Source organism: Xiphophorus hellerii, chromosome 14, assembly GCF_003331165.1.
Source record: "Xiphophorus hellerii strain 12219 chromosome 14, Xiphophorus_hellerii-4.1, whole genome shotgun sequence".
Classification (NCBI taxonomy): domain Eukaryota; kingdom Metazoa; phylum Chordata; class Actinopteri; order Cyprinodontiformes; family Poeciliidae; genus Xiphophorus; species Xiphophorus hellerii.
This window is the reverse complement of record NC_045685.1, coordinates 5,495,003-5,521,466: the sequence shown is the minus strand read 5'-3', so window position 1 is coordinate 5,521,466 and position 26,464 is coordinate 5,495,003. Positions and strand designations below refer to the sequence as shown.

Sequence of the window (26,464 nt, the reverse complement as noted above, 5' to 3'; positions counted from 1 at the left end):
AGTGTACATGTTGCAGCGGCCACAAGGTTTTAAACTTCTCCGGTTTCATTTTTAAGGGTTTTCAGTTTAGCTTCAGGAATAAATAAAAAAACAAAAAACATTTAACAAAATCAGTGCAAAACACAAGCATTGTTGGTTTTAGGAATGAAAAAATGTCAGATTTGAATTGAGTGACTGTTCTGATGAGCAACAACACAGATTTACAGTGAAACTTATACTGTAGTTCTTCCTCAGCTGCTTGCCCCACTGCTACAGATGCATTGCATTATGGGAAATGTGAAATCCACGATTTGTTCTCTCGCTACCGACTTCTTAGTCCAAACAGTCCAAACATGGATCATATTCAATGTTAGCCATGCGCTTTATATTGTTTAGCTCAGTTTTAGCTAGGTACCAAGCTCTGTAGCAGAATTTTAACCAAGTATCTTTTATGGTTATGTATGTTTACAACCTAAACTTGTACTCTGTACATCTTTAAACTCAATGTACCTTGTTGTACATTTGCGATTTGAAAATCTAAAAACCCCAAAGCATTTTCTCCAGGCCTTAGTTTTAACATCTTAGCTACTTGAATACATGTAATAATTCAGCTGCTCAGATACAGATGAGTCCTTTTAATGTTCTTTGATTTTAATCCAGTTATTTTAATTTCAAAAATGTACCCAACTATGGTCTGATGCCGTCTGAACATATAACAGATTCAACACCTACACAAGTTACAGAGTGAAACCCTGGTGAGGCAAGATAGGGCCGGGCATTCCAGGGAAATCCAAATTTAGAGATAAACACACACCCACATACTATGTGCGTGTGTGTGTGTGTGTGTGTGTGTGTGGGCATGTTTGTGTAATTATTGTTCGTCAGCCCTTGATACCTGTTTAGACTTGCCACCTTCTCAGCGAACCCTGCAGAAAAACAGAGTTTAATTCTTCGGTGGTAAAGATATTAGGAATGGATCAGACTTCATGCTTTGCAGCAACAAGTCCCAGTCCAGGTTCCTTTACATGTTCTCTCTGGACATACGTGAGTTCTCTCTGGCTACTCTGACGTTTTTTCCACAGTCCAAAAACAGTTCTCTCTGAATTGCTCTTAGGCATGAGTGTGTGTGTGTGTGCAGTGTCTGTCCTATGTGTGTCTGTGTTTCTCTGTGAAGGACTGGCGACCTTACCTTTCAGCCAATGACCGTTGGCGATAGAGACCAGCCCACCCACGACCCTGAGTATGCACAGCGGACGGATGGGAACTTTTCAAGAGAAAACATTCGAAATTTCTCATACAAGCAAAGTGAAGCACAAACAGTTCAACTCTTTACCTTTCATTATCCATTGAGCTGAATCTAAACACACCAGAGAATCAGTTCAACTCCAACTAAACCTTCAATCTGGTCTTTGTCGGTCAACAGGTCCGTGTCTCCAACCAGTTTATGTCTGAACCACGGACAGGTAAAGCTGCAGAGCATAACTTTTATGTAGAAATCCTCCCCCCCCCCCTCCATATTTGTTAAAACTATCACTACACTGTAGCAGTATAATACAAGACAGATAAGTGAAAAAAAAAACTAGCTCCTCTGCCTTCTCTACCACAGAAGTCAACGTCTAAGGTCTTATCTCCACTTTTGCCAGTACAGCCAACCAGTGATAAGGAAAGCATATGGTGATCCTGGATTGGCTGCTTTGCAAATGCCAGCCAATAGCGTATCAAGTGCCACTGTAGCTAGGTCCACCGCTCTACAAACACGTACCGGCATCCTTTCTGCTGTAACAGTTTTAATGAACGGTTAGGCCGTTTGGAATCGGCGGCTTCTCGATTTATTCTGAAAAGAACAACAAACAGAACAGAACCATCGGCGGCCCACTCAAAGCCCTACAACTTTAACAAAACTAAAGTTTAATTCCTGGTACTTTACAGTCGTTAGTTCATTTAAATATTCACATTATGCAATGGATTTATCTATTACGATGGTGAAAGTAATAAAAACTAACTTCATAAATCTATAAACATACTGGATGCATTTAGATGAAAAAAAAATAAACACCACCTACCTCTCTCACAGGACAACCTGACCAAAGGGGAGGGTGGCAAACAATTTAACAATACCACAGAAGAAGAAATAAAGAGGAGGAGCTCCCGAGCTTCAGGTCACACGGTTATAACAATGACGGGGTTTTCGAAGGTCAGTCAGGTGAAGGAACAATCCGAATAATAAAAGACATTTTCTGCAGCTACGACAACAGAGAAACCCGGTTACATGTGTGAGGTTCTAAGTGTGGCTCATGTCAGGTTTTAAAAGTCCTGTTTGCAAATTTGCTCATGTAAAATAGCAAAGCAGTCAAATATGTATTCCTTTTATTATAAATATAAACAATGTGTGACATTTATCTTTCTTCCCATTAAAAAAAATAACTGAAACAATGGAATTTCACACGTCTGCCAGGGATCAAAACTCAGCATGTTAGAAGCATCTGGTTGGTTTTCATTGTTGATGGTTTTCTTTCCCTCTCCAATATGGACGCAGTGAATGACGGAACAGGCTCTGTGGTTTTTTTATTGGACTAGATTTTACCTGAACCTTTTGTTACTCTTTGACCCGACTAACTCCTTTTGAGCCGTGGCCACTACTTCTTCAGCCGAGTCAGTCGGCCTTTTATGGAAATATCAACCTTTCTGGGTTCTGCATAGCCGAGTGATGGATTTGTGTGCGATTTACGAAGCTGATCAGATTTTGGATCAGATGCCACAATGTAAACCTAGACAGCTCGCCCACTGCCCGTTATAGTTTTTGTGGCACTGACAAAACGACAGAGTAGAATATGAAATGCCAAAGTGTGTGGATTCTTGAATGTGGTTCAAAAAAGTGAAGAATCCTTTTGCAACTTCCTGAAAAAGCTCACAAAAAGTAGGAATAAGGCTTGCTAGAATGTATTCATCCATCCATGTAATATTTTTTCTTCATGTCGCAAGAGACGGTCTTGGCTTCATAACACATTTTATGATTTTGACTTATCTGTCTGGGGTGTTTCAATGCACCGACTCAGCTTGTAAATTATATTAGTATGTACAGTATATTTTCATTTTCCTTCCCTAAATATTCTATACCTTCCCCTTTAAATGTGATGAACTTCTAAGCATCTCCCCACCTGAAGCAGTGAGCTCTGTCTGTATGACAGGTTCTACAAACTTTAAAGGATTTTATATATTTATTCATATATATATATATATATATATATATATATATATATATATATATATATATATATATATTTTTTTTTTTTTTCTCCCCAGCTCCAGGAAGAGATAAAGCAGAACAGAGTAAAGAACTCAGTCCACCTGAAGTCTTCAAGAAGAGGGGAAAAAAACAAGCTGAGCTCTGAAATATTAATCCTAAAACAGAATGTTTTATTTATGAAGTATCTATAGTAGGATGCATGTGTGTAACGGCAACCAGTTGAGACAAATCAATAAGATCATTATCTGTATTATATATATATATATAAATTATATGCAAGCTGTTCATTTTAACTAGACTTTTGTATAATTTAATGTCTTACATTCAGGAGTTATATTCAGAGCTGGAATTAAAATCATACTCTGATTCAATCAGAGGTGATCCATAGTGTGGGACAGACGTTCTATTTTTCTTTTTTGTTAAGGCACTTTTTTTTATTTTATTTTGAAAGTGCCTTGAGACGGCATTAGTTGTGAACTGGTGCTGTACGGATAAACCAAACTGAAACCATGATGAATGGATCATCTGCTGATAATATCGTTTGCCAGTTGTCCCAAACTTGAACCGGTTTTCCGTTGTGATATCAAACGCTTCAACGTGTCGCGCGTGTTTTTGGGGCGTGAACAGAGGACTTCCTGTTAACTCTTCTTCTGCTGTCAGCTCTGCTTAGCAGCACAGAGCGACTGCAACTTTGCTCCATCAAAAAAGAATCATAATAAAAATTATTTATTCATAATAAATAATAAAAATAATAATAATAATAATAATTCGTTCCACAAATTATTATTATTAATAAGAGCTTATTATTACAAGCTCTTTCTTTAAAAAAAACATCTCTTAATAGTTCTGGTAATCTTCTAAAGTATTGCTTTTGATGTTTGAAAAGTTATTTTTTTCCCTTACAACATTCTTCTGTTTTTACCTTCTTGTCTCGATTGGATGTTTTTCCCCATCAAATAGGTTTTAGTATCAGACAAATATAAACTCAGTAATTAAATAAAAACATTTGTTTTTTAAATGCAGTGCTGCGTTCAGCATTATCATCTTTATTACATTGTTGAGTAATGAAATAATATTCCTAATGAAACACAATAAAAATGTATCGATTTATTTAAAAAAAAACATATACATGACATCAGTCAACTCTATAAACAAACTCTCTCAAAAACATAATGTCTCTGCGTTGGAGACTGAGGAAAAATTTGAATCCTTTGACCTTTATTTATTTTTTTGCCGTATTTGTCTAAACGATATATGAATAGTTCATAAATGCCTGTTAAATCGGGCATAATCTGACATTAAGTTGATTTTTCTGTCTAAAAATAGTTTAAGACATTCTTCTGCAAACTAAACCCAGCCTTGTTTTAGACTCAAATTAAAAAATGGCTGCAGCTGACATTTCATGTTTTACTAATTGATATGCATCAGTTATGGCTTTATTATTGGATTAATTAATTGAAGAGATAAAAATACAAGCCTACTTCTAATCTTCCTCTGAAACATTCGGTCCTCATTATGTCCTCCGTTATAAATTCGGTCACAGTGGAGCTAAAACACAGAGATGTTTCTTTAATGTGAAACAAACTAAGCTCTGTGAACGGAGATTAAATGTTTAACACATCATTCTGGGTCTTAGACCTGCAGTACTTTTTATTTGACGCCACTCATCCTTTCTAATGATGGCCTTTCTTGGCGCACATGTAGCGTAAATCCGTCCCTGCTGTCGCCGAATTGTTTGCGGGTCTCGCCAGATTCTCGTCTTCTTCTAACAGTTAACAAGTTTTCCTAACAACTCCCTCTGGACCAGAACCACGACTCGGCTCAGTCGGAGCCCCTGTACATGACTCGGTTCCAGCAGCAGGGTCGGGAGATTTGAAACGTCCGTTGATCGGCCTTGGCTAACACTTCAACCATGACTTCTCATTCCCACGTCCAATTGGCTAACCTGATCTAACTACCTAAACCTAACCTGACTCTGAACTAACCATGAATAGGCTCAAACGGGGGGCGGCGGGGTCTTCCTGTGTTTCACTCGGTTGGTGGGTCTCCTGATACTGAACTACCATTGGTCAATTGGTTACCATTGGTTCAGGCGGCGCAGGCTTGCAGCGTAGTCTGCGCAGGGTTAAAGTCTGTCATCTTCGTTATGCTGCGTTCGGCGCTGGGGAGCTTGTTAAAGTTTGCCATGTTTTTGAAGAACATCAGTTTGACGTAAAGAGCCAACAAGGTGAGAAGGAGCATGGACGCAAATCTGGAAAACACACAAAGCACGATCAGGGCGTCGGCGTGCGACCCTGCCTTTACTTCCCCAACCAATCAGAGGCTTGACGGGTTCAGACAGTTTAGAGGTGAAGCTAAACCTCAGAAGGAACGCAGCAACCGGACGGATGAGGTCATCGCTTTCAAACAAGTCTGATAACATTTACTCCAGGATTTCTGTTTTTAGAAAGTTGCCAACTCCTGATTATTTTTAGGTTTTAATCAGGCAGAGAGAAAATAATATTAAATGAGTCACTAATCACAACAACAACAAAAAAACAAGCTAAACTACAATGAAAAATCCCAAAGCTACTCCAACTCTGACACTTACATTCCAGCGAGGATCCACACGGCGGGAGGAACGCCTGAGGACAAGAGGAAGACGAGGTTCAGGGAAAGAAAGTCGACGAGAAGAAGCGGGCAGTCGGAGCCGCTGCAGGTGAGTTTACCTGTTGGCTCATGTTCAGGATCAGGATCCACTGTCGCCTGGACGGCCCGGTTCCAGCAAACGGTGTTGGAGTATTGAGAGCAAGGACTCAGAACGTCCAGAGAATTATCTGCAGGATACGACAACACGGCATTGACTTTAAAGAGACTAAAGAAGCAACGAAACAGAAGTCAGCGGTCAGAGTTCAACGTGACGAAGCAACGTGGAGGAGCAGAGGAGGATGGTTTTACCTGAGCACTTGGTGCATGGAAAACACTTAGTCCCAACTGCAGCGTCGAGAACCATTGAGCAGTTTCTGATTACATAGTAACCTGGAGGTTTAATGCACACACACACACGCACACACACACATCAGTCTTGAAGATTAGCATCAGGATCGTTGTCTCTAGAATTTCAGCAGAACTTTCTAACCTGCGGGACACATGGGACAAATCAGTCCTGCCACACTTTTGTCGAACACCATCAGCATGGCACATGCAACGCTCACCTGGAAACACACACACACATTGTGTCAGTCAAACACACTCACAGTGAGAGAAAATTACAGAAAATTAAAATATTTAAATCCAGTTTGCCATTCAGTTTGATGCAAGAATCAACAACAACAACAAAAAAAACTCTGTGGTTTTTGATGATTAGGATAGTCTGTAAATCAGCTTCAAAGTTCTTCTAAGTTTTATCTCTCAGTCAGCGGGGCCAGTTCAGACATGTTAGACAGAAAAAGCTGAACGTTGGAAACAAGCTTCGATTGCCACATCCAAGATATCTTAAAGACTTCATATCAGGTCTAGAAACCCCTAAGAGCAAACCAGAACTGTCCACAGCTTCAGCCGTGAAACCCAAACATTCATTCATGGCACAACATGGAGCCATGAATGGTTTAGACTAAAACCCTGCTCTGGATAACCAGTCTAAACATGACAAGCCAGGAGATGACGGAAATTAAAAAGCAACACTAATCCTACATTAAAAAAAAAAAAAAATCAATATCTGCCTCAGATCAGTTCTGAGCCGAAACAGCAGCAATTCCTCACCTGAAGTTTGTCCATGGCGAGGAGACTCAATGACAAGGGGGAGTCGGTTTCCTCGCCTTATATAACCACGTTGCAACGTGATCGCATGCGCAAGAACCCACCCTGCAGGTCCGTGCTGTCTGAAACCACGACAACCGTTTTGGCAACAGTCGTGATGTGGTATTACTTACAGAAAATAAAATAAAATAAAATAAAATCCAGCAAGGCATGGCAAAGTCCTCAAATAAACAACAGAAAACTTTCATTGTTGTTTGGTCAGAACAATAACAGGTGGATGATGAAACATTAACGCCTTTTGCAATGAAAGAAAATTGACGTTTAGGAGCGTTACATTATCTTATAATGTTATCCCTTCATCATAAACATATCTGGACTGGTGTCTTGGTTATTGTTATTTTTTTTATGCATCTTAATTATTTAATTTTTATTTTTTATTCAATTTATTTAATTTAATTATTTAGGCCCGATTTCAAGACGTTACATTGCGAAGTGAAATGTCTTTTAAGTCGTGTTTGATATATATAGCATTTTTATAAATACTGAAAGCAACAAAGTTACTTTAAAACGATTCTGAGTGGCTGGAAAACACACAATCCATTTGCTTCAACTCTGATCTACTGTTGGGTTTAGGTTTCAGGGCGTCTTCCATGCAGTCAGAGTGGAGTCCACGGAAACAGTCGTTTTTCATCAAATCTTGGATCAGAACCTTCTTCCCTCACCCTGACCCTTCACAGATCAGTGGTGTCCAAAGTCGGTCCTTGAGGGCCGGGATCCCGCACGATGTATGTCGATGTTCTGCGGAGGCCGGCTAACGAGCCGTCGTTGGATTCGGGTGTGTTGATCCAGGGAGAGAACTGGAACGTGCGGGATCCCGGCCCTCGACGACCAACTTTTTGACATCCGTATTGTAGATGGTTCGGCAGGCAGGCAGCTGGGACTTCCAGTCCAACAGGGTGAGTCCCAGAGTGGGTACATTTCAAAACGCGGTTCATGCTTACATGCAAGCCGCTTCCATTTTGAAAAATCTGTCCTGCGTTTTCCTCACTTTCATAAATAACCAACCTTGTGCTGATGCAGAATACTGTTCTGTGGGAGTGTAACAGCGCCACCGACCGGCCCCACACATCTACACCAGCGTTTTCAGAAGATACCAGATTGCGCGTCCCGTTGTCTGAACTCACAATTTTCTCAGTTATTTACAAAAGCCGACTGCATTCATCTCCCTGTGGATGGAGCTAGACTGGTAAAAAACAGTCCGTTGTTCAACGCTTTGCTTCGTCCAAACAGTCTGGACCTTCTGCTGTTGAGAAACGATTGCTTCCAGGAGGCGTGGACTCTGTTGAGGTTTGACATTTTACCCAATTGCTAGTGTGTGATTCTCCAGCTCTGCGCTATAAAATTGTGCCTGTGCCGCGAACAGCCGTCCTCCACTGTAAAGAGTGAAGAACGAAGCTGATTGAGAAAGGAATATTTGAAAGGAGTATCCTGTCTGTTTCTGTAGAACCCTGAAACGGTACAACCATCTTCACTGATGCCTGTCAGATCTTTGGTTCAGGGTACAAGTCGTTCTGACACGTCAAAAGTCACACAAGGATCACAGAGCCACAGGAACATCCAAAAAATAAAAAATAAAAACATTTATGCTTGTAAGACAGTCGGAGAAAGACACCATCACAATGAGTGAGTCATAGGCTGAACTGCAGGAAAAGGTCGAACCAGTTGCGGAAGCTGCCCACTCTCTAAACTGGAGTAAAATGCCAAAAATAATTGCTTGGTTGTTATCTTTTAAAGTGACAATCATCTTTCATGTCTTTGATCTGTGATGAATCATAACACAAAGAAGTTTTGATTAAGCAGGTTAACCTTCAAGTGACACGGGAATTCATAATGGAGTGCGAGTCATGTCTTTTCAGATCAAACGGTTTCTTTTGTGAAGAGATTCTTGAGTTTCAATGACAAAGATCATTGAAACCCAATGATCTTTGGGTTTCAATTATCTTATCCTATACTATTATTCATCGGTATGAATAGTAATAATAAGGTCCAAATAAAAATTAAATGCATATTTTGAATCGGTTCAGCCAGAAAGACTGCAGCGTGACGACACTTTCATTTCTTTCTGAGCAAAAGCAAACGTTCATTTACCCTTTCAAACTAAGAGAAATATGTTTGTTGATGCAATGAAGCATCAGTGTAAACAGTGACACGGAGAAAATGCCGAGCAATTATGGCAAGATTTGTGTAAAAGTTGCAGAAATCTAAAAATCTAACATTTCCGATACCTGAAGTCTATTACTTAAATGCAAAATCCATTTGCTTAAGTAAGATTCGCATTAGTTCATAATATTACCCAAGTAAGTTAAATGTACAGTAAAATGTCCTTTTCCCTAGTATTACCCACCTCTCCTAATTCTGATCATTTTATTACTTTATCCTTATGTTGCTGTTTTTTATCTTTTATTTTGTATTACTATGGCCTTAATACTCCATCACAAGATACAGGGTTTATTATTTTTGTCTGCATGGTTAAACTTTTGTTAATAAATTATTCTTCTGCTTCTTTGGACAGAAGTTGCGTTTGTTGTTCAGCATCGTTACATTTACTGATTTAGGGCAAACATTTGTCGCAATCCCTGTTGCACAACACGTGATGAAACTGAGGCGAAACAAGTGAAAGCAAAGCAGAAACGAACACAAAGCGGCACTCGCTGGTTTCCATGGTGAAAGGAACTGTTCACAGCTTTAGCTTCTGTTTTCCTAACTCTTTAATCTCGGGTGGTGATCTTGTCTCGGGTGAGCTGCCGATTCTTCTGCCCCGCCGACTCAGAAGACCCTTCAGAGCTTCAGGCTCAGAGATGTCAGCCCAGCCTCTGACAGTCGGTTTAGTTGCTGCTGTTTCTGAAATCCTTAAACTGACATTTTGTTTGTGGATTCCATTCATTTCCAGTTCGAGAAACGCATAAATATTTCCTTTTTTCACCTGTCGGTAGCACCACAAACAACTAACTATAATTTTCTTAAAAGTAAACTGCATAGTTCTTAAACTGAAATTAGAGGGTTTTTTTAGAATTTTATGTGGTTTTTCCAGATTAAATTTTCTTTTTCATGCGATCTGGATTTAACTTTGCTTACCGTATTTTCCGCACTATAAGGCGCACCTAAAAACCTTCAATTTTCTCAAAAGCGGTGCGCCTTATAATCCGGTGCGCCTTATATATGGACCAATATTGAGCCACAGCAGGTCTCGCAACTACAGTAAGCAGCCGCCGACTTCATTTTCCCCCGTAGAAGAAGAAGCCCGCGGTGCACGCTGGGTTTTGTGTAAAGACCCCAAAATGGCTCCTATTAAGAGACACGCTTACGACGCAGAGTTTAAGCTCAAGGCGATCAGTCACGCAGTAGAACACGGGAATAGAGCAGCAGCGAGAGAATTTAACATGAACGAATCAATGGTTATAGCGGAAGTGGATATATATTGTGATTTAACTAACGTTTGATTTACCGTAACAGTATCAGACTGTTTTTTACATGTTTATTGAATCGAGGAAAAGTTCCCCTCCACTACATGTTATACCTTGCTGTTGTTAAAAGATAAACTGTGTCACAAAAATACCACGTCACTTACTTTACCTCGGGGAAAATAATAAAACAGATGTTTATTCATTTTGGGAATGAACGGAGTTTTCAGAACGCTGGTTTGTAATCTATTAATAAAGTTTGACTGAAATATCTGACTATTTTGTTGACATTCCCTTTAGCGCAGTTCCATCTAATGGATTCATAACGTAACCCCAGCCTCTACTGTAGCGTCTATTCTATGCGCCTTATAATGCGGAAAATACGGTACTCATATATTTATTTTTCACTCATTTTCTCTTCATTAAAATGTCGTCTCAATTTAACCCATTCATAGTAAAATTGCTAAGTTATTGCACTCTTTTGGTCATGGTTTGCAGAATGATATGTTTTTGTGAGTAAAAATTCCTAAAAATTATTGAAGTGATTGATTTTCACTCATGTTTCAGCAGATTCCTGCTTCTGATACATATTAGCAAATACTGTAAGTGTTTCATGTCAAAAAACGTTGATTTTTTTTCCACCTCACGAACTTCATAAATGTCATAGTTTCAAGTCTTATAACTTAATATTCTCACTGTTTTCTGAGCTGTCGTCACAGCAGCCTCTGGTGGCAGTAAAAGCGAACTGCAAGGTTCTGCTAGATTTATCTCATCATTGATTTTTATTGCTTAAAAATAAACAGACAAAATATTAAGACAGTTAAGACCAAAGCTATTGATTAAAATTACATTCTGTCACAATTTTAAAAATAATCTGTTATATAAATATCTTATAAAGACTGATTTGATATTTGGGTGAGCTACTGCTGCCTCCTACTGGCCAAAAGGCACACAGACAGCTGCTGCATCTTTTAACATAAAGCTTTGAACGCATGAAAGATTTTAGAATAATATATTACTAAATGTCCAATAGATTGTGAATAATGGTTTCTCCATTCTTCTCTTTAAGTAGATATAGAGCCTATAGAAATGAATGAGGTCTTTTTCATATGAGACTGTAGTTTCTCTAGTGTCCACTAGAGGGGGAGACAGAAACACAATCAGTCTGAGTTAAAGCAGGTTAAAAAAATTAAAAAGTTGCTGACAATATGATGTATTAATCCATTAATAAATGGTTAGAAAAATGCCAGTGCTAAAAAAAACAAAAAAAACATGCACACCCCGTCACTCACTCACACACACACACACACACACAGACACAGCTATAAATATATTTCCTGACTTCCTGCTCTGGTCAAGCTCGCTCACATCACCTCTAGCCCCTGTGGTTTCGTCAGCCTCACCTCTCCTACAAGCAGGATGTTTGTTTGGCTGTTTGCAGGCCCGTTCGCTCTGCTGCAAAACAACACCTCTGACCTCGTTCCCATAGATACGTCGGCTGCTACTCGTCGAAACCAACAAACGGGCCTCCACCTTCAGTAACGCACAAATGCGCTTTGCAACGGCTTTGGCTTGGCAAAGCTCGCAAATCTCCAGCAGTGCGATCAAGCGTGTGGGGAATCAAAAGAAACTGATTTTCTTATGATAGTAGAAAAATATTTTCACTAGGCAACACTTCCTGCTTTTTCTTGCAACTAATCTGAAGAGGCCTCTGAAGCCACAATCTCAGGATTAGCGTTGCTTTTTAAAACCTGAAGTCAAAGAGAACATTAGGCAGCCATTTTATGGAGAGGCTCTACATGACTCAGGTAGTTTGAAACGTGAAGTGTTGCTCTGTAACAATAATTTGAATTTAATTTAATTTATTTGGCAGGGACACGTTTATTAACATTTTTGTTAATAAATGCCAAAAGACTATTTTTGATCTCTCGTCTCTGGACGATGTTCAGTTTGTCCAGCTAAAAAAAAGAAAGAAAAAAAAAAACTAAGGCTAAAATGACTTAACTACAAATGTAGTCAATAAATACAATAAAAAAATACAATCATTAGAAATACCTACAAATAAAGGAGACTACACACACAATCATTATTAAAAAAAAGTATAAGAATAAATGAAACAAAATTACGCAAAATTCATTTTGCATCTCATGTCAGTCGATATTGATAATCATCGATTTGTGTTTTGCTTTAAAAAGTTGAGGTACTGCAAAACCGGTGGCGTGACTTTTCCTGTTTTTATCCACAGTTTCCACTGAACACAGTTGTTTTTGTTTTGTTTTTTTTTAAGTAATTTGAGGTGAAACCTGAAACGGTTACACAACAGGTTGTTGCTAGTTAACTGATAACTGAGTGCAGTTGATGCTACCAAACCTGCTTATCTGGCCTTCAGAGGGTGAGCGACCCAAGCTTTTCTCCCAGAATGCTATGCGCTTCTGGTTTGGAGCTCAGTGGAATTATTGAATATTCTATTGGATGGGTTATCTATTAATATTGATCACCTGCTTATAGTGATATGTATTGTTATTGATTTACTGCCCAGCCCCTAATATCTTCAATGATTCAGATTTCATATGGACGAACGAGTCAAAATGACACAATACCAGTCAAATAAACTCTGTTGGATTTTTGGACCAAGACCTTGGTCTTTTTAAAAAAAGAAAAAGAAAACTTCATTCATAAATAAAGTTCAGGCATAAAAAGAAAATCTAGTCTTCTTTTTTAGTCTGTAAAGACTGAACGTTATGTGTTTTACAGTTGCTACTGTCATTTAAGTTTGGGTGACTTCGCCATACAACACTATTGCTGAATTCTGTTGGAAAACCAGCAGCATGCGTCAGGGAACACCTGCATCCACAAATCACCAGAAGAACCCTGGTTGTGTTTGTTGGAAGACAACTTCTATTGTGTTCTAGAACAGACTTTAGTTAAAACAGAATCAGCTTATGATAAAGTACTCTGTATATTTTTCAAAAAGAATAAGGTGAAATTGTCCACAATAAAAGTTCCATCTCCTAGACATAGTTTCACCTTGAAACTGTCTTTAAACAAAGATTTGTTAAATATTCTTTCAAGTTTTTGTTTTTTTTCAAATAAGGAATATTCACGCAATATAAACATAACCAACAGGTGAAAAACCAATATGATAAGTTTCTCGTCGATGCAAACTTTCCTTCACATGGTATCAGCTTTGTCACTCACAAAGCTGTGACAAAGCTTTGTCACAGCTTTTCACCCTTTCACAAAGCTGTGACAAAGCTTTGTCACAGCTTTGTGAAAGGGTTTGATGAACCCTTTCATCAAACCCTTTGTTTGATGAAAGGGTTGATCTGACCCCAGCTCCACCTCCAATCACCTCACTGAGATCGTATGGACTGGAACCAATCACAAGTCTGACTTCTAAACTTAACCATTTACAATAGCCAGTCACAAACAGAATTGATCTCATATATGAGCTTTATTTGTCTATTAACCCAGAATCCAGACCACGAAGCTTTGAAGATGGAGCTACTGTTTGTGATTCTTTTGATCCTCTGCAAAACCAGTGAGTATTTGTGGTATTTTTCAGGTCGTTTGACTCTTAAAACAGTGAATATTTAGAATGATAAATATATTAAATCTTTGCTTTTCCATACAGGTGACATGCTCTCTACCAACAACGCCTCAGATATGAATCAGCAGACTGGGATTAGGACCGCTGAAGTTGGAGAGACAGTGACTCTAACCTGTTCCTGTAAGCATGATTCTGTAAATTACCTCCTTTGGTTTCACCAAAGCCCGGGTGGGAAGCTTCACATCGTATCAAAGTGGATGAGGCACCACACGGAAGTTAAAATTTCCCTTGCACACAAAAAAAGATTTCAAGTAGTTGCAAACTCCGCAAATGGCGTCAACGATCTGATGATCTCAAATCTTCAGCTTTTGGATTCAGGAACGTATTACTGCGCTATTCTGAGATACGTTGATCTCGTGTTTGGACAAGGAGTATTCCTCCATGTCAAGACATCCCCGTCAAAAAACACAAAGTTGCTCTTTCATCAACCAAAGCTGAAACTACTACACCTCGGAGAGTCTGTGAACCTGAGCTGCAGGATCTACGCTGAACCCTGTGCAGCAGAACCAGCAGTTTATTGGTTCACATATGCCGGGTTGAAACCCACACTCCTGTATCCCAGTGAGAGTCACTGTACAAGCGGCTTAAACAACACATTTCGTGGTAAATATTGCACTTCCTACCTCGCGCTAGATCTGGTGAGGTCCTCAGATGCAGGAACCTACCACTGCGCTCTGGCTTCCTGCGGTGTGGTTGTTTTTGGAGAGGGAACAAAGGTAGAAATTGTAGGTATGTGGTCTGGTCAAAGCAGCTTTTCAACCAGATTAACAGGAATTAAAACAATTTTGTTTTACCAAACATTAACACAACTATTTATTTATTTTTCTTACCATCACCCACTACAGTCCCGCTTCTCCTGGTGTATTGTCTGAGTGTCGCTCTGGCAATATCTATCATCGGGGTCCTTGTTTTGTCTTCCTTCATGTACAAGCTGCAGTTAAATCTGAAGAGTGCCTGTGAAGGTGAGATCATGAAATAAATTTAAATAATCTATCTGTATCAGCCTGACACCATGGCCGGTGTACAAGTTTACAGGACATACTTTGTTTTACAGGAGTTGATGCCAAAGAGAGATTTCCTTCAACCAGAACAGCTGTGGTAAGTTCAGTAGAAATATTTCAATAATTTAATATAGCCATCTTATAAGTATTTCTTTTTTTAATCTCCTAGTTGTTCAGCGCTTTCCTTAAAAGCACCTTATTGGTGTTCTTAAAATTATTATTAGCAAAAATAATAATAATAATATTGCGTTAATGTAAATTATGCTACTGCTGGCTATCATGGTAATGCTATCATGCCACCACTTTAGCTAATAATGGTATGTTAGTAATTCACATTGTATGCTACTTAGGGAATGTTAGCCAATTTTGGGATGTTAGCTTAAGGAAGGTGAACTGACAGCTAAATGTTACCATATAGTAGATTATGTTCGTTATAGGTAAATTAAATGCTCAGATTGAGTTGTTACTTGATAGCAATGTAGCTAATACTGGCAAATAAGATGCTAGTAGCAGAGCCTCAAGTGTAGGCAACTATTAGCAAAATTGCTACAATTCCAATGTTACCAGCTTTGCTTTCACAATCATATGGACAGTAAAAACACTTCTTCTGGGAAAACGCTCAGCCTTTAGCCTGACCTACCACCTCAAAGACTTTACAATAACCGTGGTGGATTACATGTTCATCATGTAGTGTATCAGTTTTATAATCCAACGTGACATGGAGAAGAAGCTCCACACAACAGACTCCACTGAAGCTTTGTCGTTTGCCATTCTTGTTTTTTTTGTCGTCTTTACCGCTTTATGTAGAGGCCTCATGTGTTCTCTATGTTTAGCGCCACTTACAGGTCTGGGGGAGTAAGAAATAGCATTTTGGGACATTCTTATTATTTCCGTGTGGATGTGGGTGTCTTTGAAACAGACAAGCAGTTTTAGAAAAAAGCGTCCCTGTGTGAACTGGGCGTTATTTTACTACATTATAGCTACCCAAATACAACCAGGCTTCAGAGGTCTCAGTTTTTCTTTTTCTTTCATGCTGATCTCCTTTTTCTTTTGCTCTAAAACTACTTTGAACAGAGCAGTATCACTCACTTCGTCTGCTTTAATTACTTCTTCTTGAGTAGCTTTCTGCTTCACTAGGTTTCCTTCATTTCATTGTCTTCTACTTTATTTCTTTACTACATTTTCAACTGACTTGTTACTTTTTAACAAATTGTCACTACAACAAGTGTTTCTGTTTATCTCTGTGAACTGACCATCATTCACAATGTGTTTTTGCAGGATATACACAGTTTTCTAGTTTTACAGCAATTTTCCACTTTTTCCACCCATAGCAGGAGCGTGAGCCAGGAGGTCTCCATTATGCTGCAGTGAATCTGAAGAGGAGCAAAGAACAGCAGCTTCGAGGGGACCCAGAAGAGGCTTGTTGTGTGTACTCCAGAGTAAAGAGCCCAAAGGACTAAATGTCTGAAGCAAGAAAACGACAACTCACACCATTGATTTAAACCTGTTTGAATGTGGTGCAATGTTTGCCAAATGAGCATTGCAAGTGCAGCACCGCTTCGAGAAACAATAAAATGTCAAATTAATTTAAATAGCAACGCTGAAGTTTTATGAATTTCCCCTTCAATCACCTTTGCTAACAGTCTGCGAACCTCGCTGTGTAATGGTGTCAACTGTTTGGCCCTCCACTGCTGTGGTGAAGGTGTTGTTACTGTAAAGAAGTTTCCACTGGTGGAAACTTAAAACCCCAAACATGAAGACTGGGCCTCCAGTCCACACCACTGAGCTATTCAGGCCTTTCATTAACCTGCTGTATATTTAGTAATTGGTAAAAGGTTTCCCATTCTTCTTTTTCATGTGACAAAAAAAAAAACTTTCAGGATTTTATGTAACTGAGTAAAAAGACGTGCATAATTGTGAAATGATGAAATTTTAGAAGGAAGACAGAGTAAACAAATGATGAAAATGGCTTTGTATCTGTTGAGCAGTTATGAAGGTGAGACCCTGAATTGCAAGAACAAGTTCAGATTGACATCAACTGAAGTTTCTTTAACTTCAGTGCAACAGAATAACCAAAACCACACCAACAACAAGAACAATGAATCACAGACGACTTAAATAAAGCAGAACTAAAATGGGAAAAACCATCATGTGAAATACAAAACTCCAAAAATGGTCAGCAAACAAGAATATTTACATTAACCAAAGAGCTAATGAAACTTGGCTGAGCATTAATGGCAGACCGGCTGGTTTCAGTAGTTTGTCTTACAAATCAAGACAACACACATCTCGATTTAATCCCATTAAGAACTCAATACTTAACACAGAAAACAGAATAATGTGATGACACAGACCTTTATCCATGTCCTACTGTGGTTCAGTCCCAGAGCTGATCAAATGTGAACGAGCCAACAGGGAATGTTACTGCCTGTTCGAACCTCCTGGGAGAAGGAAATGAGAGAGATAAGTATTCACAAACACTGAACTCTCATACTTTACTTCCTTAAACGTTTTGATATAAATTATGAAAAGTTATCAATTTACCCTTTCACAGAAAATGCCATGATGGAAGCCACACATAAACTAAACTCCTACTTTCAAAATAACTCAAACTGAATTGAAAACAGCCCAGATGCAATGACTCATTGCTACACTTTATAATTCTACCTCACACACAGCGGGTTGGAAAAAATATAAGCAGCGTGTACAAAACATGACTGACAGCAGTAAGACATTCCTCCTGCCTCTGATTGCCTCTGACTGAGTGGTGTATTTCTGCAGTTAGTACTGGGAACAGTGGGAGAAAGCAGAGGAGCTCGATTATTTATTTTTTTTTTCATTTTATTTGTTTGATGTAACTGTCACACCACATAATGGCAATAAACTAATATCTTATAAACATTTTTCTTTTTTTTTTTTTTTACAAAAGTTACATAATTAAAAGCAACTCAAACTGTAAAGACCATAAAAAAATGAAAAAAATGTAAAGCTATTTCATGTTTGCATATAAACTATTGTTAGCACTGCAAGTACAGCTACGCCCAACAGAAAGTTAGAATAGCAGCAGTTTGCAGAATGTCAGACTCACTATCTTTATGAAATAAAGACAAACACTCACCTTCCTACACCCATACAAAAAGTAAAATGAAACAATATTTACAGAAGAACATGCAACACTCTTCTTTACGCAGTCTGGACGTAAATGAGCAAAGTGCTGACATGTACTGACAAAATAGAAAAAAGCTCCACATGTCAGACTTTCTGTCCTCAGGTCACAGAATGGGCAGAACTGAACTGATCCGATTCCACCTCCGGTCGCCTGATGTGACAGATCTTCTAAACCTGAACAAATTGTAAGCCTGGTTTGAAACGTAGCCACTCGTCTTAGCCAATCACAGGCAGCCTTAGTCTTCTTCTAAGAGCTCGGGGGCATCTGTGTACTCAGAATACCGTCTGCATAACTGCAGTGATGAAGCCACTTTACATTCTTCTCCTGCTTCTCTGTGAGTATTGACTAGATATTTAGTTGTGTTTCTTTGTGAATTGGTATTATTCTGAAGAGAAAAAAAAGACAATTTTTACACGAGTAAATTAAACCTTATAATGCATTTCTTCTACAGGCGAAGGGCTTAATGTTTTGAACACCTTAGATATTATTCAGGATTCTGGAGTAAGGACCGCTAAAGTTGGTGAGACAGTGACTTTACCCTGCTCCTGTCAGCATAATGCCGTAACTTATCTTTACTGGTACTACCAAATCCAGGGAGAAAAACCCCGTATCATATCAAAACGGATGAAGCATGATCCGCAAGCCGAAATTTCCCTTGCATATGAAGAAAGATTTCGAGTTCTTGCGAGGTCCAAAGATGGCGTCAATGACCTGATGATCACGGATCTTCAGCCTTCGGATTCAGGAACGTATTACTGCGTGATGTTAGAGTTCAACGCCATCGAATTCGGACGAGGGGTTTTCCTCCATGTCAAGACATCTTCATTGAACGCTCAGGCATCCAAACAACAGCCAACGCTGAAGAAGCTTCTAAGACTCGGGGACTCTGTGAATTTGAGCTGTAGTGTGTCTGCTGAGCCCTGCGAAGGGGAACGGAACCTCTACTGGTTCAGACGTACCGCCTCCCAACCGCCACTCATCTATCCCAGTGAAGGACACTGCACAAGTCTTTCTAATGGAACCCTCTACGGTATAAACTGCACTTCGAACCTCCAGTTGGACCCCGTGAGGTCCTCGGATGCTGGGACCTACCACTGCGCTCTGGCCTCCTGTGAGTCGGTTGTTTTTGGAGGGGGAACAAAGGTGGAGATCGCAGGTATGATGCTACTGCATAGGCCCAACTAGTTAAACAATCAAACTTAACCGCATTAATTCTATCCTATGAAAAACTGGCGTAATATTTCAGTTTCTTTTTTTATTTCTGCATGTTGACCTCCACCACAGTGCCTTCAGTCGTTCTGGGTTCCCTAAGCGTTGCTCTTGCGCTTTCCACCATCGGGCTCCTTGTTTTAAGCTTCCTGAGGTACAAACTGAAGTCAAAGTTATGCTCTTCCTGCAAAGGTAAGGTTTCTATAGTTACTCAACATAATTCAGCTTTAAACCCTCACCTGAGGTATTCCTTTATATGCCATGGTTTATAGGGACGGGTAAGCACCGGATGTGTTCTGAGGCCCGAGACGCCGCTGTAAGTCAACACAAATGTTCTCGTTCCCTTATTTCACTTAACTTTGTCTACCTTTACTTGAACTTTTCTTTTTGCTGTCAAAAGCAGGAGAATCAGACAGAAAGCCTCTATTATGCTGCTCTGAATCTGAAGAGAAGCGTTGAGAGACAGCAGCAAGAGGACAACGTCGAGAGTGTCTGTGTGTACTCCAGAGTACGGAGCAGAAAGGAATAAAGCACAACCGTCTACATGAAGGAGATCAAAACCTACCAAAATATTTGAACGAAATAAAGTACTTTTTTTGTCACCTTTGTTGTTGTTTGAGTTATGAAAAATGCCCCTTGGCTACTGAGCTCATATGCTAATACCTGGTTAAAGTAAAGGAAATGAAATGAATACAATAGGCTCATAAAAAAAAAATCCCCCAGTCTATTAATATCTTTCACGGTAGAAGCCGTGAAGCTCCATCTGTAATGGTGTCACTGCTTAGCCTCCACTTCTGTGGTGACGGTGGTGTGTGTGTTGCTCTGCAGAAGTTTCCACCGGTGGAAACAAAAGCTCACTCAGACCTCTAACACACACAGGAAGGCTGGCCCACAGTGGCTTATGCCTGAGCTAGCTTAGTGATGCTGCCAAAGAAATGTACAACCCAAGAAATATCACAAGACTATAAAATGATAAGTAATGCAGAGGCAGTTTGATAGTCATTTAACGAGCAGGAAAAGATAAAACAAGACCTTGGGGTTTTGTGCGGAGTATCAGCTCAGCAGATTCTGGTGATTTAGAAAGAGTTGTACAGAGCCGACAGATCACTGGGGTGTATGGAAGCCAAAATGGGACAAAAGTTATTCCGCTTGCTTGTTTCAGTTTAAATCTTGAGCTACGTCATTCATAACTAAGTGCAACGGACCAAGTTATGATACCCAAGGTTAACATGAATGGTATTTCTTTTGCTGAAAAGTAGGATGTTCTGAGTTCCCAGTTTAATACACAACAGTAGCACTTTAACAAAGTGAGAACTCCAAGTGGCAAAGTCACAAATTTCCAAGCATCCAAAATAGTTGCAGGTATAAATTGTTTTTAGCAACTCTGATGGTTATTATTAAATCAGTCACATACATGGTGGCAGTATCTATTTTCAGACATGTTCAATTTCAAGTTTGAATGCAAAAAATGAACTAAATACATTATCACTTTTTTTTTTGCCAGTCGTACTTAGCAGTTACCACGTCACAATGGGTTTTCGACTTGCTAGAACAATATGTCACTTCAGTGTGATATTTTAAGCTTCCAAAATAAATTCAATTGGCAAACTTAATTTAAGCACCAAAAAACTAATACATTAGTCCAAGTGGGAAGACATAAAGGCATAAATGACTTTTTCCAAGGTTGTTAAAAGCAAGAGACAAAGTTCTAAAATATAAGCCTTCTATTCAGGTCTACTCAAAACAGATAAACCAAGGAGGAGGTGGTGGGTACATTTAATATTAATAATATTGAATATAATATAAATATATATAATATAATATAATATAAGTTAATATAATATTGAAATTAGATGATATGCTTTCAAAAATTGAATCAAAACGTTGAGTTAGGTTAAAAACAACTGGAGAAAAATAACAGGTTTAAACACGGATCCCTGTGGGACACCACATGAAAAGAGGAGATTTTGCACAAGACATTTCACTTGATGACTTAATCCTAAAGATTTGCTCTAAATGCTTTTGTCAAACACGTTAGAAGCAGCACTGAGGTCTAAAAACAATTCGCCTCACAGATATATTATACATGATGTTCCTAAACATCCCAGTGATTTCTAGTCCAGCCATTGCTTTCTCACGCAATTCTGTTTGATTCTCATTTTGTGTGGACAAAATGATAAAGTTGCATGAATTAGTAAAAGATTTTGCGATGCTTATTTACATGCATAATGTTTGCCACTCAAACAGCAGTCTTTACTTGTGTTTTGATTATGCTTAACATCCTACAAAGCCTTTACCAATACTTTTAAAGAAGACTGTAGAGATCTTTGGTCTGTTTGCCTTCCTTTGCGACCAGCAGAGCCCGTCTGTTGCTTCCTTTAAGTCAGTTGACTGCGCATCAAAAACTCTATGATCTTTTTTTTTCAGCTTTTATGTGGTTAAAAGCCACTGTGTCAAAGACCCTCGGCATTCTGCCAGGAAGTACGCAGTGTTTTTTTTTTTTTTTCTTCAGTTTGAAATCCATGCACTGCAGCTACACCAAGTGAGTGACACTCAAGGTGCTTCACATAAAGTGCAATTTTTAAGTGTGAAACCATTTTTGGTCATTGCACGAAAATTTTAATGTTATCTTTAGAATGTTTACATACATTGGGGTAGTGTGACGCCACATATAACCCTAAGCCAACGCGATGAAATATGGCAGAATTATGTTTTGATGCACATCACAATCATGGTATTCCATTAACCTTTGTATCACTGAAACAGTTGCAGTCCATTGCATTAGGAGAAGTACAATTTTTCCTTAGCAAAGATTTTATTTATTTGATAAAAATGACAGATTATTCATAAAACAATCGAGCTGATTATATCCAAACATCATCCTCGTTGTCTATCAGTCAGTGGGTGATGCATTGATAATGTTTAGGAGGATTCAAACAGGGAAGAGATACTCAACTTTCTAAGAAAATAAAGATATTTTCAGATCACCCAGTGCATTTTTGTGGTTACATTTTTACTGGATAGTCAGACGTTTTCTACTTTAGTACTTGGAATGAGACAGGAATGCTTTTATGTATAGTCAGTCACACTACAAGTGGTGCAAATGGAAGAAAATTGATTTTCCTGAACAAGTGGTAGTAGATAGTTAATCAACGTTACGACGAAGGAGCAGAAATCAGCAGAGGAACATAAGAGGCGTTTTTGGGTAGTCAGGCGTTGCTTCTCTTCAGCCAATCAGAGTCTTCCTCTCTGTGATCAGCAGAGTTCATAATGAGATTCATTTTGTTTAGTGCAGCACTGTGGATACAATGACGCCCCTAGTCATCGCCTGGTGTCTGACTTTTCTCTTTTTGGGGAGTTCAGGTGAGATTTTATTAACCATTTTTGCAAAAATAAACCCAACAAAAAACACTTAAATATTTAAAATAGATCTACATTTTCCAGATAATGAACAAGGTAATTGAAATATTTTTCTCTTTCTCCAGGTCAGAACAAATTATTACGTCAGGAACGGGCTTTTCACTCAACAGAAGTGGGCAGCAACGTTACTCTTCCGTGTTTCTATTATCAGGAAAATGCGGTGATGATTTACTGGTTTAAACAAACCGTGGGCCAGAAACCGAACATGTTCTCCCGTCTTTATAAAGTGGACAAACAAGGCAGCTTTCACGATGAGTTCAAGGACAATCCTCGCTTTGAACTAGAAGCGGGAAACGGTAAAAATCACCTCCGAATCTCTGATTTGCAACCTTCAGACTCTGCTACTTACTTCTGCGTCGCAATCGATTCAAACACATTCGAGTTCGGAGACGGAGCTACAGTCAACGTGGAAGGTCCTGGTTCAAACGTTCACACTTTGGTCCATCAGCCAGAAGGGTCTGTGACTCTGGACTGTTCAGTAGACACTGGAAGCTGTGACGGAGAGAACAGTTTTTACTGGTTCAAAGAGGCAAAAGAATCTCAACCGGGACTCATTTACACTTCTGGAGGCAGAAACGGTGGATGCGGTAGGACGATGACGCCAGCAACACACACCTGTGACTACATTGTGCCACTGATGAACCTTGATGGGTCCGATGGCAGGGTTGCCAGCTGCGCCGTAGCCTCATGTGGATCTTTACTGTTTGAAGATGGAGAAAACATGGAGTCAACAGGTAAAAAGTTAGTTCAAAATGATTTCCCTTTGCTTTTTCTAACAACTACCCTTCTGGATGAATAGAAAACTGAACAACTAATAATAAAACTGACATTGAATAACTAAACAACTGAAGGGACATCAACTCTATAAGTAGAAGGAATGTCGTATTTCAAGATCTGCTGAAAAAACAACAATAGTGTCCAATTTAATAATAGAGGAAAACTTATGATTTATTCTTATGGTTAGGATTGTTATATTGTTTCTTATTTACTGCAGCCTTATATGAGCCTCAAGTCAAGTTTACTTGTACGGCACATTTCAGCAACAAGGCAGCTCAACGTGCTTTACATCATAAAACCATCATATTGTCACCAATTATGAAACGAACAATTAACATTACATTTTGTCAAATGCCATCATCAAAATCACCAATGCAGATCAAATATGTTGCTCACTGTTCCATTTACTGCCAGTCAAAAGCAACTCTAGCAACATGTGTGTTTTAGTCCTGATTTAAATAAACTCAGTGTTTTGGCAGCTTTGCGGTTTTCTGGAAGTTTGCTCCAGATTTGTGGAGCACAGAAGCTGAATGCCGCTTCTCCGTGTTTGGTTCTGGTTGTTAAGAGTCGGCTTTCTGTCGCAGCTGACAGTCCTCAAAAAGTGCCTTCCTTTTCCAGAATCCTTTAACAGACTGTGTGCTTCGTATGACTTAATGTTTTTTAGCACTTCACCTAAACGGTAAACCAGGAAAGCTTTACAAAGGGTTTCTTCTAAATGTGTAACGCCTTTATCGGTTCTTTTTACAGATGAGCTGAACTCCCCTGAGCTTGTACGTTTTCTAAGCGGAGCTCTGACAGTCACCGTCATATTGAGTGCTGCGATGGCTTTCTCGATATGCAGGATGAAGAAAAAAATCCAACATCATCGTGCAGGTAAATGTCAATTTTGTTTCAAGCTGTTTAAAAACAATTACCTTTCATTAAAATAAAAATAAAAAATCTGTTTCACAGCAAACTCAGATGCAGAACCAGCAGAAAGCCACACAGCTGATTCAGAGGTGAGCCTTACTTTCGAATGTAAACTCTATTTTTAGTGCTTTAAACTAAAATCTCTCCCATTCTTCATCCAAAGCCAAACACTCGACGTCAGACGTGGCTGAAAAACGTGTCACGATGTAAACGTTTCATATCAGTCGGTATCGATGATTATTGATTCGTTTTCGGTTTTAGATATCTGAAATACTGACAAACTGGTGACGTGATGTTTCCTGTTGTATTCACAGTTTTCACTCCAAGTTATTGTTTTTTTTTTAAGCAGTTATGAAGTATGGTAGCGAAACATTAAGCTGCTGCTGAGCAAGTTACTCAACAGGCTGTTGCTAGGTAACCAAAGCGTGAGTGAGTTAGTTGATGCCACCCACCTAGTTTAGCTGTCTAGTTGACATGTTGAGTAGATAGTCTTTTCTCTCCCGACAGTGAAATGACTGAATATTCAATCAGACACATTTTCTGTTAAACTTGTCTAACTGTTAATTGCGATATACAGCATATTGTTATTAATATATTGCCCAAACAACAAACAACTGAAGGGACATCACCTCCATGGCTCTGGAACAGTCATATTAGCATACAAGGCCCAGAACACCTTCCCGCTTCGGTATACATCACACATCTACCCAACAGGGTTCCGACTCCATCGCTGCACTTTCCATATCGCTTTTAGAAAACAGTCAAGAAGCTAGCGCTAGTCAAGGAGCTTTCTGCAGGTAATGGGATTGTAATTCTCATCCAGGATCTGTTAGCCATTTGACAGTTTTTGTAGTTATTTTGTGAAGAATCATACAAATTCCTCATCGTGTCTGATAAACGTTCCTCACAAGAAATATCAACCTTGCTGTCCAAGTGTCAAATACACCCCACAAACCTCTGACCAATCACACAACACATCACACATAGTTCTAAACAAAATAGTTCGACTCGGACTTGACGTCGAGTTCGGCAGACAGATGCCTCCCTGCGAACAACTGTCGTAACAAAACCACGTCAATCAGAGCCGATATTGATACTTCGGGTGAAGTATGGGAGAACCTTAATTCAACATGAGATCGTTCACTGATATATGTTTCTATATCAGGGTAACGAAGATGAAGAGAGCCTCCAATATTCCACTTTAAGGCAACCCAGGTCAAACGGATCAAGACGACAGAGAGACGATACAAGGAATCAGTGTGTGTACACGAGTGTAAAACAAGCCAAATCCACCCTTCAACAACAATCTGTTGCAGCAATGCCAGATAATATATTAGATAATGTTTTTTGAATGTGACATGAAAGAAATGTAAAAAATAATAATGGGGTTTTGTACATTTTTATGAATTTCCAAGAGCTGATATGTTTCTGTGGTTTCGCCAGTTAAGTCCGTAGAGCTGAAACAATGAATTAAAGAAATTTTACAATGACTAAGGGCAACAAGAACAAGACAGGATGAGATTTTTTTGTACTAATAGGGTAAATTTCAAAACTCAATAATGTAGCTTATAGAATCTGCAATCAGAGTAATATAATTCACTGCAGGTTTGACCAATGGGGATTTTCCAAAGAAGTCTTGTTTCTGAAATAAACATCGAAAATGTTTTGAGTTTTCACAAATAGAATAAAGGTTTCATTAACTCTCTGCTGTGTTGTGCAGAATCTTTTTTGAGCCAAACAAAAAATGCCTGCACAAACTTTTTATTTTTTAACAAAAAAATATGTTTTCTCACATTTGTTAAAACTGTTACCATGTCATGACAGCATAATATGAGTCAGATAATCTGTGGAGAAAAAAAAAATCAAGCTCTTCCACCTTCTGCCTGAGCTACTATTGCTGCTTGAAAAAATGCAACACAAAAGCAACCAATCAGAGCCAGGAGG

At 39.0% G+C, this 26,464-nt stretch overlaps 3 protein-coding genes and 1 long non-coding RNA gene across 5 annotated transcripts; 3 read left to right on the top strand and 1 right to left on the bottom strand.

Moving 5' to 3' along the window:
* Positions 1-5,829: 5,829 nt before the first annotated feature.
* On the top strand, positions 5,830-16,622 carry LOC116733312 (uncharacterized). Of its 2 annotated transcripts, none has more exons than XM_032584117.1 (6): positions 5,830-5,924; positions 13,900-13,966; positions 14,060-14,155; positions 14,881-14,997; positions 15,090-15,133; positions 16,368-16,622. In XM_032584117.1, the coding sequence occupies exons 2-6, from the start codon at positions 13,924-13,926 to the stop codon at positions 16,494-16,496; spliced, it is 429 nt and encodes a 142-aa protein (XP_032440008.1). In that variant the 5' UTR covers positions 5,830-5,924; positions 13,900-13,923; the 3' UTR covers positions 16,497-16,622. The 2 variants fall into 2 exon arrangements, with proteins under 2 accessions (XP_032440008.1, XP_032440007.1); XM_032584116.1 differs by having other exon boundaries at positions 14,060-14,764.
* On the bottom strand, positions 14,657-17,783 carry LOC116733313 (uncharacterized). Its single transcript, XR_004341997.1, has 3 exons — positions 17,391-17,783; positions 14,866-14,989; positions 14,657-14,717 (listed from the first exon to the last, which is right to left on the bottom strand). It is a non-coding gene; the product is annotated as an uncharacterized LOC116733313 (long non-coding RNA).
* An 866-nt stretch (positions 17,784-18,649) lies between these two features.
* LOC116733074 (uncharacterized) lies at positions 18,650-20,016 on the top strand (the record flags this gene model as incomplete). The annotated part of the gene is made up of 4 exons (XM_032583764.1): positions 18,650-19,361; positions 19,490-19,606; positions 19,687-19,730; positions 19,815-20,016. Coding segments are annotated over 4 exons (1,002 nt in total), but the record flags the coding sequence as incomplete, so codon positions are not given.
* Positions 20,017-22,043: 2,027 nt separating this feature from the next.
* On the top strand, positions 22,044-26,369 carry LOC116733310 (uncharacterized). Its single transcript, XM_032584115.1, has 5 exons — positions 22,044-22,777; positions 22,900-23,568; positions 24,359-24,484; positions 24,563-24,609; positions 25,686-26,369. Exons 1-5 carry the CDS (start codon positions 22,723-22,725, stop codon positions 25,869-25,871), a joined length of 1,083 nt encoding a protein of 360 aa, XP_032440006.1. The 5' UTR covers positions 22,044-22,722; the 3' UTR covers positions 25,872-26,369.
* Positions 26,370-26,464: the final 95 nt, after the last annotated feature.